This window comes from Schistocerca piceifrons, chromosome 7 (assembly GCF_021461385.2).
Source record: "Schistocerca piceifrons isolate TAMUIC-IGC-003096 chromosome 7, iqSchPice1.1, whole genome shotgun sequence".
NCBI classification, from domain to species: domain Eukaryota; kingdom Metazoa; phylum Arthropoda; class Insecta; order Orthoptera; family Acrididae; genus Schistocerca; species Schistocerca piceifrons.
In genome coordinates, this window is record NC_060144.1 from 231,526,336 (window position 1) to 231,538,687 (window position 12,352).

At 43.6% G+C, this 12,352-nt stretch overlaps 1 protein-coding gene across 1 annotated transcript in view; it reads left to right on the forward strand.

Moving 5' to 3' along the window:
* LOC124805586 (myrosinase 1-like) overlaps positions 1-12,352 on the forward strand; it is a 63,178-nt gene that overhangs the window by 14,356 nt on the left and 36,470 nt on the right. Inside the window, exons 4-5 of the mRNA XM_047266153.1 lie at positions 9,223-9,345; positions 9,429-9,609. Coding sequence (XP_047122109.1) covers positions 9,223-9,345; positions 9,429-9,609 — 304 coding nt within the window. The remainder of the gene's footprint in view (positions 1-9,222; positions 9,346-9,428; positions 9,610-12,352) is intronic.

A 12,352-nucleotide genomic window follows, 5' to 3' on the forward strand; every position in this document is an offset into this window, starting at 1 on the left:
CCCGATAAAACTGGAGGAGACGCGCCCTGTCCGCTCCCCAAGACTTGTGGTTGAGGCACTTGAGGATGTTCAGTGCCTTCAGGGTTCTGTCTTTCAAGTCTCACAGGTGTGGCAACCACGACAATCTGGAGTCAAAAATGAGGCCCATAAACCGCACTGTGTGCCTAAAATGTATGGTAGTGTCCCCTATATGCAAGGCAGGCAAATTAAAAGGACGACGAGAACGATTAAAATGAACACACACACACTTGTCGGCAGAAAACTGAAAACCCGTCTTTGCAGCCCACTCCTCAAACTGCCGCACTGTAAGCTGCAACTCATGGCTCACCGTTGCGACACTGGAGGAGGAACATAAAACAGCAAAGTCGTCCACAAATAAGGAGCACTGTAATGGACTCCGTACCGTAGAGCTTGTACTGTTGATGGCTATGGTAAAGAGGGTAACGCTTAAAACACTGCCCTGAGGGACACCATTCTCCTGCTCGAATCGATCAGTCAGTGTGTCATCAACTCGGGTCCAAAAAAACAGCTGAGACCGGAAAGGCCGAACGAAAAATGGGAGGTGGCCACGAAAGCCTCATTGATGCAATTGTGTGGGAATACAATGTCTTACTGGTGTCAAAGACTATGCCGATACAGTAATGCTGACGGAGGAAAGTCTGCTGAATAGCCGCTTCTAGGAGGGTCAGGTTGTCGACCGTGGACAGAAATTTTCGGAATCCGCACTGACAAGGGGAGGCCGCCAATTGTGAAATTCAGATTCGATTCATACTGCGCATAATAAAAACTCATGGCCAGAGGTGTAATGTGGCAAAGCACCAAGATGCACTTCTCAGACGTTGTCGAGAAAATCGACAGTTAAAAGACACCGTTGCGGTGAAATACTCTCCACGCTTAATAATTTTCTACAGCGTCGTGGCGCATCGGTAAGCGCTCGGGTTCGTAATCCTCCCCTTGTGAGAGCGGCTAAGGAGTTGCCTTGTCTCTAAAAGCCAAACCAGACGACGGTTAACCATCCGTTCCAGGGTCTTTCCTACACAGCTCGTCAAGACGATACTCGGATAACTACTGGGACATGTGCAGCCCTTTCCTGGTTTGAGGAGAGGAATTAGAATTGCCCCCCTTCAGGAGTTGGGGAAGACACCTGTCTGCCATATTAGATTAAAACATTCGAGGAGGATTTCCTTTGACGCCGCTGGCAGATGTTGAAGCATGCAGTACCGGATGTGGTCGTGGCCGGTTGCACTGCCAGAAGTCTCACCCAGTGCCGATTCGAGCTCCCACATGGAGAAAGCGGAGTTGTAGGCCTCAGAACTGTTCGACCTAAAGTCCAAGTTTTCCCTCTCGGTAGTCGCAGGGTAGCGACGAAACGCTCTAACCTGGCTTGAATTGGCGGTAGTTCGTGCAAAATGCTAGGCCAGCCTACACTATGTTGTCCACCAGTGCTGCAAGTCGTTTCACATTGTATATACACTTCCATTATCACGAAGATGAGAGTGTCTTAGCGTCATGCCTCGGAAATCACGACCAGCACTTATCGCCCAAAAGAAATGGAGCTCACCGCCGTTCCTATATCAGCACAATGCGAGTCATGGACAGTGTACGCGGCCATGTCCACTATTAACGGCAGTAGTAAGATGAAAATCCAGCTCCCCGGTATGGCCTATCATAGCGCAGGCAGGGCAAGGCTGCAACTCCCCAGTAGGTGAAGGCTTGGCCTGCGACATAAACGTCTATCGTACAGACATAATGAGCAAGTGTACAAGCCGCTATATCACTCGAGGATCCACGAAAACAACCAGACGCCACCAGGTTCGTGTGAGCTGCGTGCACGCTTAAATCCCTTGCCGAGTCGAAAAGGCTCCGCCATTCGAGGAAGCGAAGGAAACGATAGCAACATTAGGCAAAGTGTTTCCGTAAGCACATTACTTTGACATAATCCTGCAGATGGAGTACGATATTTGGCTGTCAACAGTGAGTTTTACTTTAAAAACTGTAGCGCAAAACTTGAAAACCGCGCAATAAATTAAGTACTGGTTTAACACTGCGGCAGGCACGCTGAAGGTAATTACGCCAGCGGGTGCATGCTGCAGTCAGTGCCGCCTAATATCGAATACAATTTAACTGAATTTTTTTTTATTTTTCTGGAATAATTTATAGAAGAGGTTTTGAGCTACAAGAAAGATCGTTGTAACAACAGATTTCAGTGCTATTACACGTGTTTTTTGAAGCAAGTCTTACAAAAGTGTCTTGTGAAGAGAAACGGAAATACCGTATAGCCATAATAAAGAACAAGACATCCAATTAAGAAAAAAAGTATCGGCAACACGTATCAAGAATCACACACGTTGTACCTCTGGAGAAGTTCTGCAGTTATTACAAGTCACAGTTTTGTGGTTGTGTTGCTTGCAAACAGATCCTTTGTAACTGTTGCAAGTCACAGCAGTTTTTTTTTTTTTTTTTTTTTTTTTTTTTTTTTTTTTTTTTTTTTTTTTTAGCACTACAAGGAGCACCTTCTACACCTTCTAACAACCTCTTCGTTACTTACGAGGATTGATCTATAGACTGACAGAAATCCTTGGAGGTCCATTAGTAAAGTAAAGAGTTGAGCCCTTTCTTTCAACCTGCTCTCCATTAGAGCCAAGACCAGGTTTGTGAGGTACGTATTTCTTCTGAACCTTTTATCTGGGTTATTTGCTTAGAGCAGCACTTGGGAATTAATTTTAGCAGTATCAAGAGGCAGGAAAAATAAGGCCAATAGACATCTTTTTATTGTCCTCTGAGTGGGGTGGAATGAACAAATGTAATCAACAGTATCTACGTCAGCTGTGGTTGCATTGTAGTCCAGATTTACAACAGACCTTCCTGTACAAGTGTGTATTTCATCATTTTCATGCATTCACGACAGAAAAAGCACAGCCTTGTTTCTTTTCGTTGGGGTCGAAACAAGACAGAGGTCATCTTGAATTACGAAAAACCAGTTTTCAGTCTGGCAAAAATTCGGGAGGAATTCCCTTCTAGTTCTTTTTCAGTGTCCCCATGAAGGTTACCCCTTTTTTTTAAAGACACTGTCCTAAAGGGTAAATACTATAATAGTTGACGATAATTACACTCCTGTAAGTGCCCTCGATTGTTTCAACTAATCTCTTGACAATATCCACAGGTTGGTTAGATGCAAGATATGGTCCAGTACTATGTCTGCCGGAGTATACTTCGAAGTTACAAGTGTAAAATGCCTTGCTATAGCACAATTTCAAACCATACTTGGGACGGTTTTTGGGCATGTACTGCACAAAACCACAACGTCAACGAAAACGAACAAGCATTTCGTCTATGGTTGTGAACTCCTCTGGGCTGCAATTATTTCTGCAGTTGTTAAAAATGCAGAATGGAGATCGCGGATGGCAGCAGTTTTGCCAACTGCAAGTCGCCCTTTTCTCGTTGAAGTATCATCAAATCTCGCCCGCCCGGTTGGCCGTGCGGTCTGACGCACGGCTTTCCGGGCGGGAAGGAGCGCCTGGTCCCCGGCACGAATCCGCTCGGCGGATTTGTGTCGAGTTCCGGTGAACCGGCCAGTCTGTGGATGGTTTTTAGGTGGTTTTCCATCTGCCTCGGCGAATGCTTGCTGGTTCCCCTCATTCCGCCTCTGTTACACTATGTCGGCGATTGCTTCGCAAACAAGTTCTCCACGTACGCGTACACCATCATTACTCTACCACGCAAACATAGGGGCTATATTCGTCTGGTGTGAGACGTTCCCTGGCGGGGAGGGGGGGGGGGGTCCACCGGGGGCCGAACCGCACAATAACCCAGGGTGCGGTGTGGGGCGGCGGAGGGGTGAAGTGGGCTGCGGTAGTCGTGAGGTTGTGGACCACTGTGGCTGCGGCGGGGACGGAGCCCCTCTGTCGTTTCTAGGTTCCCCGGTTAACATACAATGCAATACATACAATCATCAAATCTCAGTGACCGGAGCTAGAACAGAAAGAGCTTATAGCTAAATATTGCCCTGTGAACGATCATTCCTGTGCCATTTGATGCCGACAACTCTATTACGTGGAGTCCTCCTCTTTGTACAGCAATGAGAAACAGTGCTCCTAAGAGAGTCATAATTTGAGAAGCAGAATTCTTTCTGCCGTCTCTGTCCCTCACGTAATTCAAAGATGATCTCTTGTTATTTATATAACTATTGGTATTCGCAACAAGACAATAAATTATCTCAGGATCAAAAAATTTGGCAAAACTTACAATTTCTGTTTTAGTTCCTGTAACATTGCTGTATGTGTCAGGTAATACATAGATTATATTCTTACGTTTTGTCTCACAACACATGGACACAGTCATTGTTTCTCTGAAATTCTCTGAGATTTCGTGCAATAATGCAAATATATGTCGATGTTTGGTCTGGTTTGATAGGACTAATATTTCTGTATCATGAAATGTAATGCAGCCTGTCTTCCTTGCATGGAGATAATGTGAGGGCACACATGCTTTATATCATATTTCTTGCAAAAGAGGGGGATAAAGACAAGGCTGCACACCGACAAACTGGTGGAAATAAGATATTCCGGGGGGCGGGGCGTGAATCCCTTGATGGTGATTCATAAGAGATAAGAAATTGAATTTCTAGGGATTCCTCTCCCCACCACTTGTCGCCTGAGCTGGCGAATACTATCACACTCAATATTTACACATTTGCTTAACCATAATCATCTCTCTGATTTATGTACTACAGCACGTTTCCAGGCAACAATATATTACATTTGGAATACAGTTCTACTCTCTGATAGCTGACACTCACTACACTGTGGGAATAAGTACTGCTAGGTCACTACTTGCTTTTACTTATAGCAGCTTATCAGAACAAATCTCAGCTTGTTAAGTCGGCGTCTAGTTAGACTGTCAGACGTTTGCGCATGCACATTGAATCTCCAAGAATGTGGGAAATATGTATCTGGAAATGAATATAAAATTCTTTATTCATTCCTCCCCTCCCCCTCTTTCCCGTGCAGTTCAACACATGATGTGAGAGACATCCTCAAGTAGAATGAAAATTCTCCAGCAATCATCTCTTGAACCTATGCTGATGCGTTGTTCAATTCATAATGCGCAAAACATCCACCCCTACTTAAAGTTAGATCATCCTAAATACAATACATATGAGAAGAGACTAGCATATTTCAGTAATTCGTCATTAGATATCAAGAAAACTTAGTAAAGCTGGGTTCTTTTATAATAAAGAGCACACTGTGTCTTTCAATTGTGTTGGAGGTTTGAAACCTCGAGAAGAAACGAATGATCCATGAGTTCAATATGCTCTGTGGTTTCCCAAGTGTGTGTTTGTGATTCTTTGAAGGGTTAAAATTTGGTAGAACAACATGTCAGAGGAAATGTTAACCACTGCAAAGGATGCAGCTAATATTGAACTTGCTCCAAATCCTCAGGAAGATGAATGACTATTTTTCTGACAGTAGCAAGCACTTTGTCACCTGAACAACAATTCGACAATTCTCACCTATGTAAAATTTGTTTGAAAGACGGGATGGGAGTGCTTTTCTTTCCGTGCAAACACGCTGATGTCTGCAGAAAATACGCACCTTTCTGTTCTTCACAGATTTGACAGATAAGATGGATAGTTAATATACATATTTGTACATCGTTAACTGCGAAAAATAAACCGCTATTGTTAAAAGAATTATCTTATTTGTTCTATGAGATTTTGGTATAAAACAGTTGTGCAACTCTTCCTCCTATTTTAGCAAACAAACTTCATTTTACTCTGAATGTATGCTTTCTGCAAAGTATCCACTGAAGATGCTTCGTAGAAAAAATGGCATTGTGGTTCGTCTTTCAGACATTATTGCAGTTTCACTCGGCTTTTTACTACTGTCAGATACCAGCTCCTGTCCAGTTCGTACTGAGGAATTAGTTAATTACAGTCCATAAACATCGATGGAAAATATGCTTGATACTTATTCTCATATTAAATTACATAAAGAAACGTTGATTTTTAACTTTATGGAGAGTATTTTTTATACTTGTTCTTATATGTCATTAAAAAGTTTACCTGCCTATTTAGCAGGTCACGTATTTTTAGGCATGAATATAGTATTGGTGCAGTTACTTTAGAGCTCATGTTTTGGACAGAAATTTCACGTAAAAAAGCAACTTTTTGGGATTGTTGATGTACTTTTATCGACATGGAAAGAATATTTTGATACCTGACAAGTATCATAATGACGAAAATAATTAATTTAAGGCTCTGTTCTGTCATTCACCATTCGTGGTCCATAGAACGATCTCTTAACGCATTTACCAGTGCAGACATCTATTGGTGAGAGTAAGCTACTGTTGCATGTATATATATCATCAGGTAATTGTATTTCACGTATCACAGTGTAAACTACAGTGGAAACTAGAGGAGATACATAAGTCACAACAGCACAGGCTAAAACGAACAATATTTCATCTACAGACTGTCATTTTCCCACATAGTCACCACCATTCATTATGCATTTTTCCCAACAATGAACCAGAGTCTGTGGGCCACGCTTGTAAGAATCTGAATTAGCAGACTACCCACTTCCTTACATCTTTGACAACAGCGTCCGAGTCTTAAAGATGTTCGCCACGTAGTCCGTCTTTCAGAGGCCCAGAGAGATGAATGTCTAAAGCCGCTGAATCGGGACTGTGCGGTGGGTGGGTAAGACAGTCCAGCCGAATTTTGCAGTAAGCTGCGTCGTCGCAAAACTGGTGTGGGTCCTGGCGTTATCATGTGTCGTGTGAAAGTTAGTCTTCTTCTCTGGCCTTACCTTGGAAATTCAGGCTGTCAGCATAGTCAGTGCCGTGTTTTATCGTAATGAATTGACAGTTTCTACGGGCTGCAGGATATCCAAAAGAACCTCACCCTGGCTATCCCAGAACACTGTGCACATCACTTTGCCTGCAGACAGCTGTATTGAATTCCTTCTTTGACGGAGAATTCGCATGTCACCATTCCATGGACTGTCTTTTGAATTCCGACTCGTAACATCTCCGGTGACGATGCTATTCAGAAAATTGCCACCTTCAGCTTCATTTTGGTCCAGTAGGTCCAGGAAAATTTCTATTCGATAATTGTTTTGTTCTTCTCTAAGCATCCGTCTGACCCATCACGCACAGACTTTGCGATAACCAAGATCTTTCCAAAGCATTACAGCCGACATTCAGCTTTGCACACAATTATCTGGTCGTTATCCGCGGACAGGCGCTGACGAGTTGATCAGGACGCTCTTCATTGCTGTTCAGAGACGACCGGGCAGTAGATTGTCATGTACACTGTTTTCACCACCTTGAAAATGCCGTACCCATCGCCTCACATTGTTCACGTCTACTTAACGTCTCCATACACCATTAGCAAGAGTCAATGGATTTCAATCGGTGTAATTTCTTCAGCAGTGAGAAACTCAGTCACACATCGCTGTTATATATGCGCGTCCATATCATATTACATTTGGAATACTCCTGTGCTGGCATCAACTACCACTGAACAATGGAACCACCTGAAAGTGAAAGAGGAAGGTTCAAGCATTAGTACTACACCAAAGACATCTGGCGCGGACATTCTATGTCACAACATAAAAAGAGGAGGCTTTACTTTCGGAACAAAGGCTTTACTTTCGGAACGACCTTCGTATTCAAAGTAAAACTCATCTTAAGTAACTGTTCAATTCTAATTTATTTGTTACGTACTGCGATCAGATATTGATTGTTAACTATTTGTGGAAGTTTGTTACATATTCCAGTATTCCAGATTCACTGATACATAGCTTCCGATGAAATTTGCTGTTGCAACCAGTGAGTCAGTCCACAAACAATTTTTCAAGTCAGTAATGAAATCTATATTTTTTATATAATTGAGGAATTTTCAGACGTAATATTTTTGATAAATGCTTCTGACTCTTTAGAGCACAGCCAGTATTATACTTCATTGTCATTGGCTCTTTCATTTTAATGACAGCTAAAATACTAGCCTCTCACTGAGTGTTTATGCGAGTTTGTGTAAATATCTCAGAAATAATGAAATTTTGTCCAATTTTGCCAATCATTAATATTACGCTCTGATTGGTTGTAAAAGCAGTGGGAAAGGCATGGGTGTAAGATCCAATTAAGATATCTTGGATATTTTTTAATTTACTTATGGAAGCTACATTCTGATTTGATTTTCACACATCATTTCGAAAATATGCTCTGACCGGTTTGAGAGAAGAGAAGGGTGTTTGAGTGTGGGGAGGGGGGAGTATAAAGCATAATTCAGCTAGCTGGATATTTAAAATCTATTTTATTTACTTTACTGCTTGATTTATGGCTTTTATTCACTGATAATGTCACTAATAAGGACGTGTCAATTTCAAGGTCAAAGGCAAACATCATTGACCCTCGCCCCTGAAACAGGCAACGCAAAGGTCAAAGGCTGAATTTCTCCTAGGGTCGCCATTGTATTCCAACTCACATTGTACGATGTAATTACATCTTTGGTTGCAAGTAACCAACCGCTCCTCTCTCAGACTGTTGTTTTCTCTGTGGGCCCCACAACCTAGATTTCCAACGGTTCACTGGTTGAAATCCCCTTTCTCTTTGATCCACATCCTTAATGGGTGATGAAAAATCGACAAAGAAGTCCGAGTGCAACGTCATCATAGGGTTAAGGTTGTTGCCGTAAGAACAGCTGTAATTAACATATCAAGCAATATGCCAAGCGCTGAAGCACAGAATTATCGTCCCAGCCAGTTATGAATACCTCGCAGAAACTTGATGACCACGCAAAGCTTCATTCCGCATGTCAAAGCAGCGTCTGTCCGCCTACCATTGCATTGATATCCTCGATTGACCATTTTTCCCACCTGTCCACCTCTGCTTTCAATTCCATATTCTGCAACAATTCCAGCATTGGATTCCGAGAAATTCCAGCTAAGAAACTAATTTTAAACGCTTTAAATGATCACATATCTTATCAAAGTCAGTTCTCTGGTTGTGATTATAATATCAGGTAAGAATCATCTTAAATCTCTGAAACACCAGTTACAAAAGCAAAATTACAGAATTTCTCTAAGAATTACCAGCCTGTGTCACTTAGTAGACTCCCACAACACCTCTAGGCATAATTAGACGTTCCTAACTGCTTCACCAAAAATATTTTCTCTATCTCGAATGACAAAGTGTGACTCTGTAGTATGCCGCTTGCAGGTAACAATATACCACTGGGATCTCCCTCAAGCACTGCAGTACATCGGGGGCTGGTCCAACGAGTTGCTGGTCGACTACTTCGTTGAATACGCCAGGATACTGTTCCAAAACTTCGGTGACAGGGTAAGTAAATGTTTGAAAGTAGTTATAAGCTTGTCTTACGTTCACGTTACCTAGGAGCATAATTATGGGTTATGGTTCCACAGGTGAAATGGTGGATCACAATCAATGCTCCAGCTGGCTTGGTAAACGGCTATGCGATGAACGAAGTCGCCCCCTCTCAGCCAGCATCGGGAATTGGCGACTACCTGGCGACTCACACCGTCATCAAAGCCCACTCGCGGGTCTGGCATCTGTACGATGAACAGTTCAGAGCCTCGCAGAATGGTCAGTAATTCGTGGCAGCTTGGTGAGAATTCCTTATGCTAAAAAGAGTTCAGTCAGATAAATAGACATATTAACCAAAGCATTACGAGCTCTGCTCAGTCAATAATGGCTGGCGTCGTGACAAGTGATGTGACAAGGGACAGATGAAAGTGGATCAGAGATGACTGGGCAATCATTCGAGCGACGATATGGACTAAAAATGAAGAAATCCACTTACATAAGTGACTTGTGCAAAGGACACACTGTTTTTGCCCTGTGGTTGGAAACAAACAGTTTCTAAATGGCGAATATGGTGGGATGTGTACATGCTACTGTCTTGAGTAGCTATGGAAAGTGGTTGACTTGTTGCGTAACAGAGGGGCGTGATCTGCAGCATCATGAAGTTCACTCACGATTGAATAGTAATATTCGTAGGTTCTTCGAAAGTCTCCCGCTTTGGCAGCACAGAAAAGTATCAAAGTTTGCCTGAGCCTCGTTCTTGCTAGCTGTGTCCACTAAACAATTATGGAAGAGTACTTCCCGTTGGACCGTAGACTACACTCCCTCACGGCTCGCATCACGTCGTCTAGAAATGGGTTAGCTAGGTGAGCGGCGTTTAACATAGGAGTGCGAAACAATTTGACTGGTTGCCGTTCAAGATAGAGTTGCAGTCACAGCACAGTGACCCGTAAAGGAAACTGGGATGACTTCAATATCAAGAATACAATGGAGCAGGCAGTCTGATAAGTAAAACATATCTAACGTGCTACTAGAAGTCGCAGTTAAGTGGGTCAGTTTAACTAACGTCGGGTCTTCACATATAAAGACGTCTTTCAGGTGTACGGAGCGGACGAATTCATGCCATTCACGACGGAAAATAAAATGTAGAGATTTATCTGCAGTACGCAACACACAATTAAAATCACCATCCAACAGAGTACCAGGAGGATTCTTAAGCAACAGATACACAATTTCCTCTTTAAAGAAACGCGAATGATTCACTGCGTGACCAGTGCCAGAAGGGCATATAAAACAACCAAAGTAAGATTAAAAAGTTGACAATCTATGCCCCCGCCAGAATCCAACATCTCAACTTCATCAGTAGGAATGCCTTCGCGGAAGAATAAGGTGGTCCCCGTAGAATTCGGGTGCTACATTAAATATCACTCGAAAACCAGGAAAGGGAAATTGCCAAAATAACATCTTCTGCAAGAAGACTATGTTCGCACATGAACTGACGCAGTGATGCCAATCGAAATAATGATTCTACACGATTAACATTAGGAAAGGAACGTGTAGACTTGTGTCGTTGATCACACCTAAACAGCGATGTACGGAACGTACCGAGCAGAAATAGGTAGACAGCTGAGAGTCAAGGTCCATTGCAGAGTCCACAGATGAATCAGGCATCGGGGGTCCAGAACCCCCGTCATCGCAACCTTTTTTCTTATGTTTCTTACGTGCCACTGCACGGTCAGGTTGAACATGTTGTTTCTGTCGGCTACGTCACATGGTGGCCCCTGCCGAGAGAGGTGTAGGAGGGCTCATAGGCATAACTTGGTGCCCCTCAGAACAGGGGTCATATAACGCAGGTCCAGTCATTAAGGCGGAAGCATTCTGTCGAGCTACCAATGCAACAGGTGATACTTGGTGGCACATTTTTATTCCCCTGGATTTGCAGTAGGCGGCAACTTCAGGAAACCGACAGCGGCTTAAGACAAAGGAACAAGAGGACATAGCGTCGTATCAGACTGTAACGGAGGACACAAAGACGAAGGGGGTTGGTAGGGGGGGAGGGGGGTGGGCTCTGCTTCTTCTCTAAACACAGGCAACTCAGAAGGAGCCACTACGCGAGCAGGAGGGATGCAGGATCGTAGCACCGAGAGGAGCAGGGGACACAATCGATGCGGAGGAGTTTTGGGCAGAAGGCACAGCCAAATCCTCACAATCTCCATCTTGAGTGCTACGTCGCTTGTTTGTCCCTGTTACAGGTTCCACCCCTTGGGGGGGGGGGGGGGGGAGCATAGGATTCTGAACCTATCACGGAGGTAAAGGCGGATATTCATTTACAGATTATCAGAACTGACTTTGTCCAGTATGATCTGAAGCAGAAGTAGATCCGACGTCCGGAGTGGAAGGAACAAGATCAGCAACCGTCGATTTGCGACTCTGTGCTAATGACAGCGTTAACACAAAAATCCTCCACGGGCAATTAGACCGAACGTCGTTCAAATGGCTCGAAGCACTATGGGACTTAACATCTGAGGCCATCAGTCCCCTAGACTTAGAACTACTTAAACCTAAATAACCTAAGCATATCACACACATCCATGGCCGAGGCAGCATGGGAACCTGCGACCGTAGCAGCAGCATGGTTCCGGTCTGAAGCGCCAAGAACCGCTCGACCACAGCGGCCGGCAGACCGAACGTGTCCACTTTCATTACAGAGGTAGCAGGTTCCCACTTGACCAGAATGCATGACACTAGCGCGGTAATCATACACCTGTAAATGTGATGGAATATTGCATTTGACATGCATTTCCACGGAACGAACTCCACTGTTACACAGTAATCTGTGTTGAGTAGATCAACGTTCACGACGGACGTTTTTCACGTTACGGTAAGGAGTCAACATGTCCTTTAGAAAATTGTCATCAACCTCCGACTGGAGGTTGAACACTCCGACATTGGTATAGTTAATTTCACCATTTACGAGTGACACTATACTAGCGGAATTATCGCGATGCTTGAACGGAACTTGAGG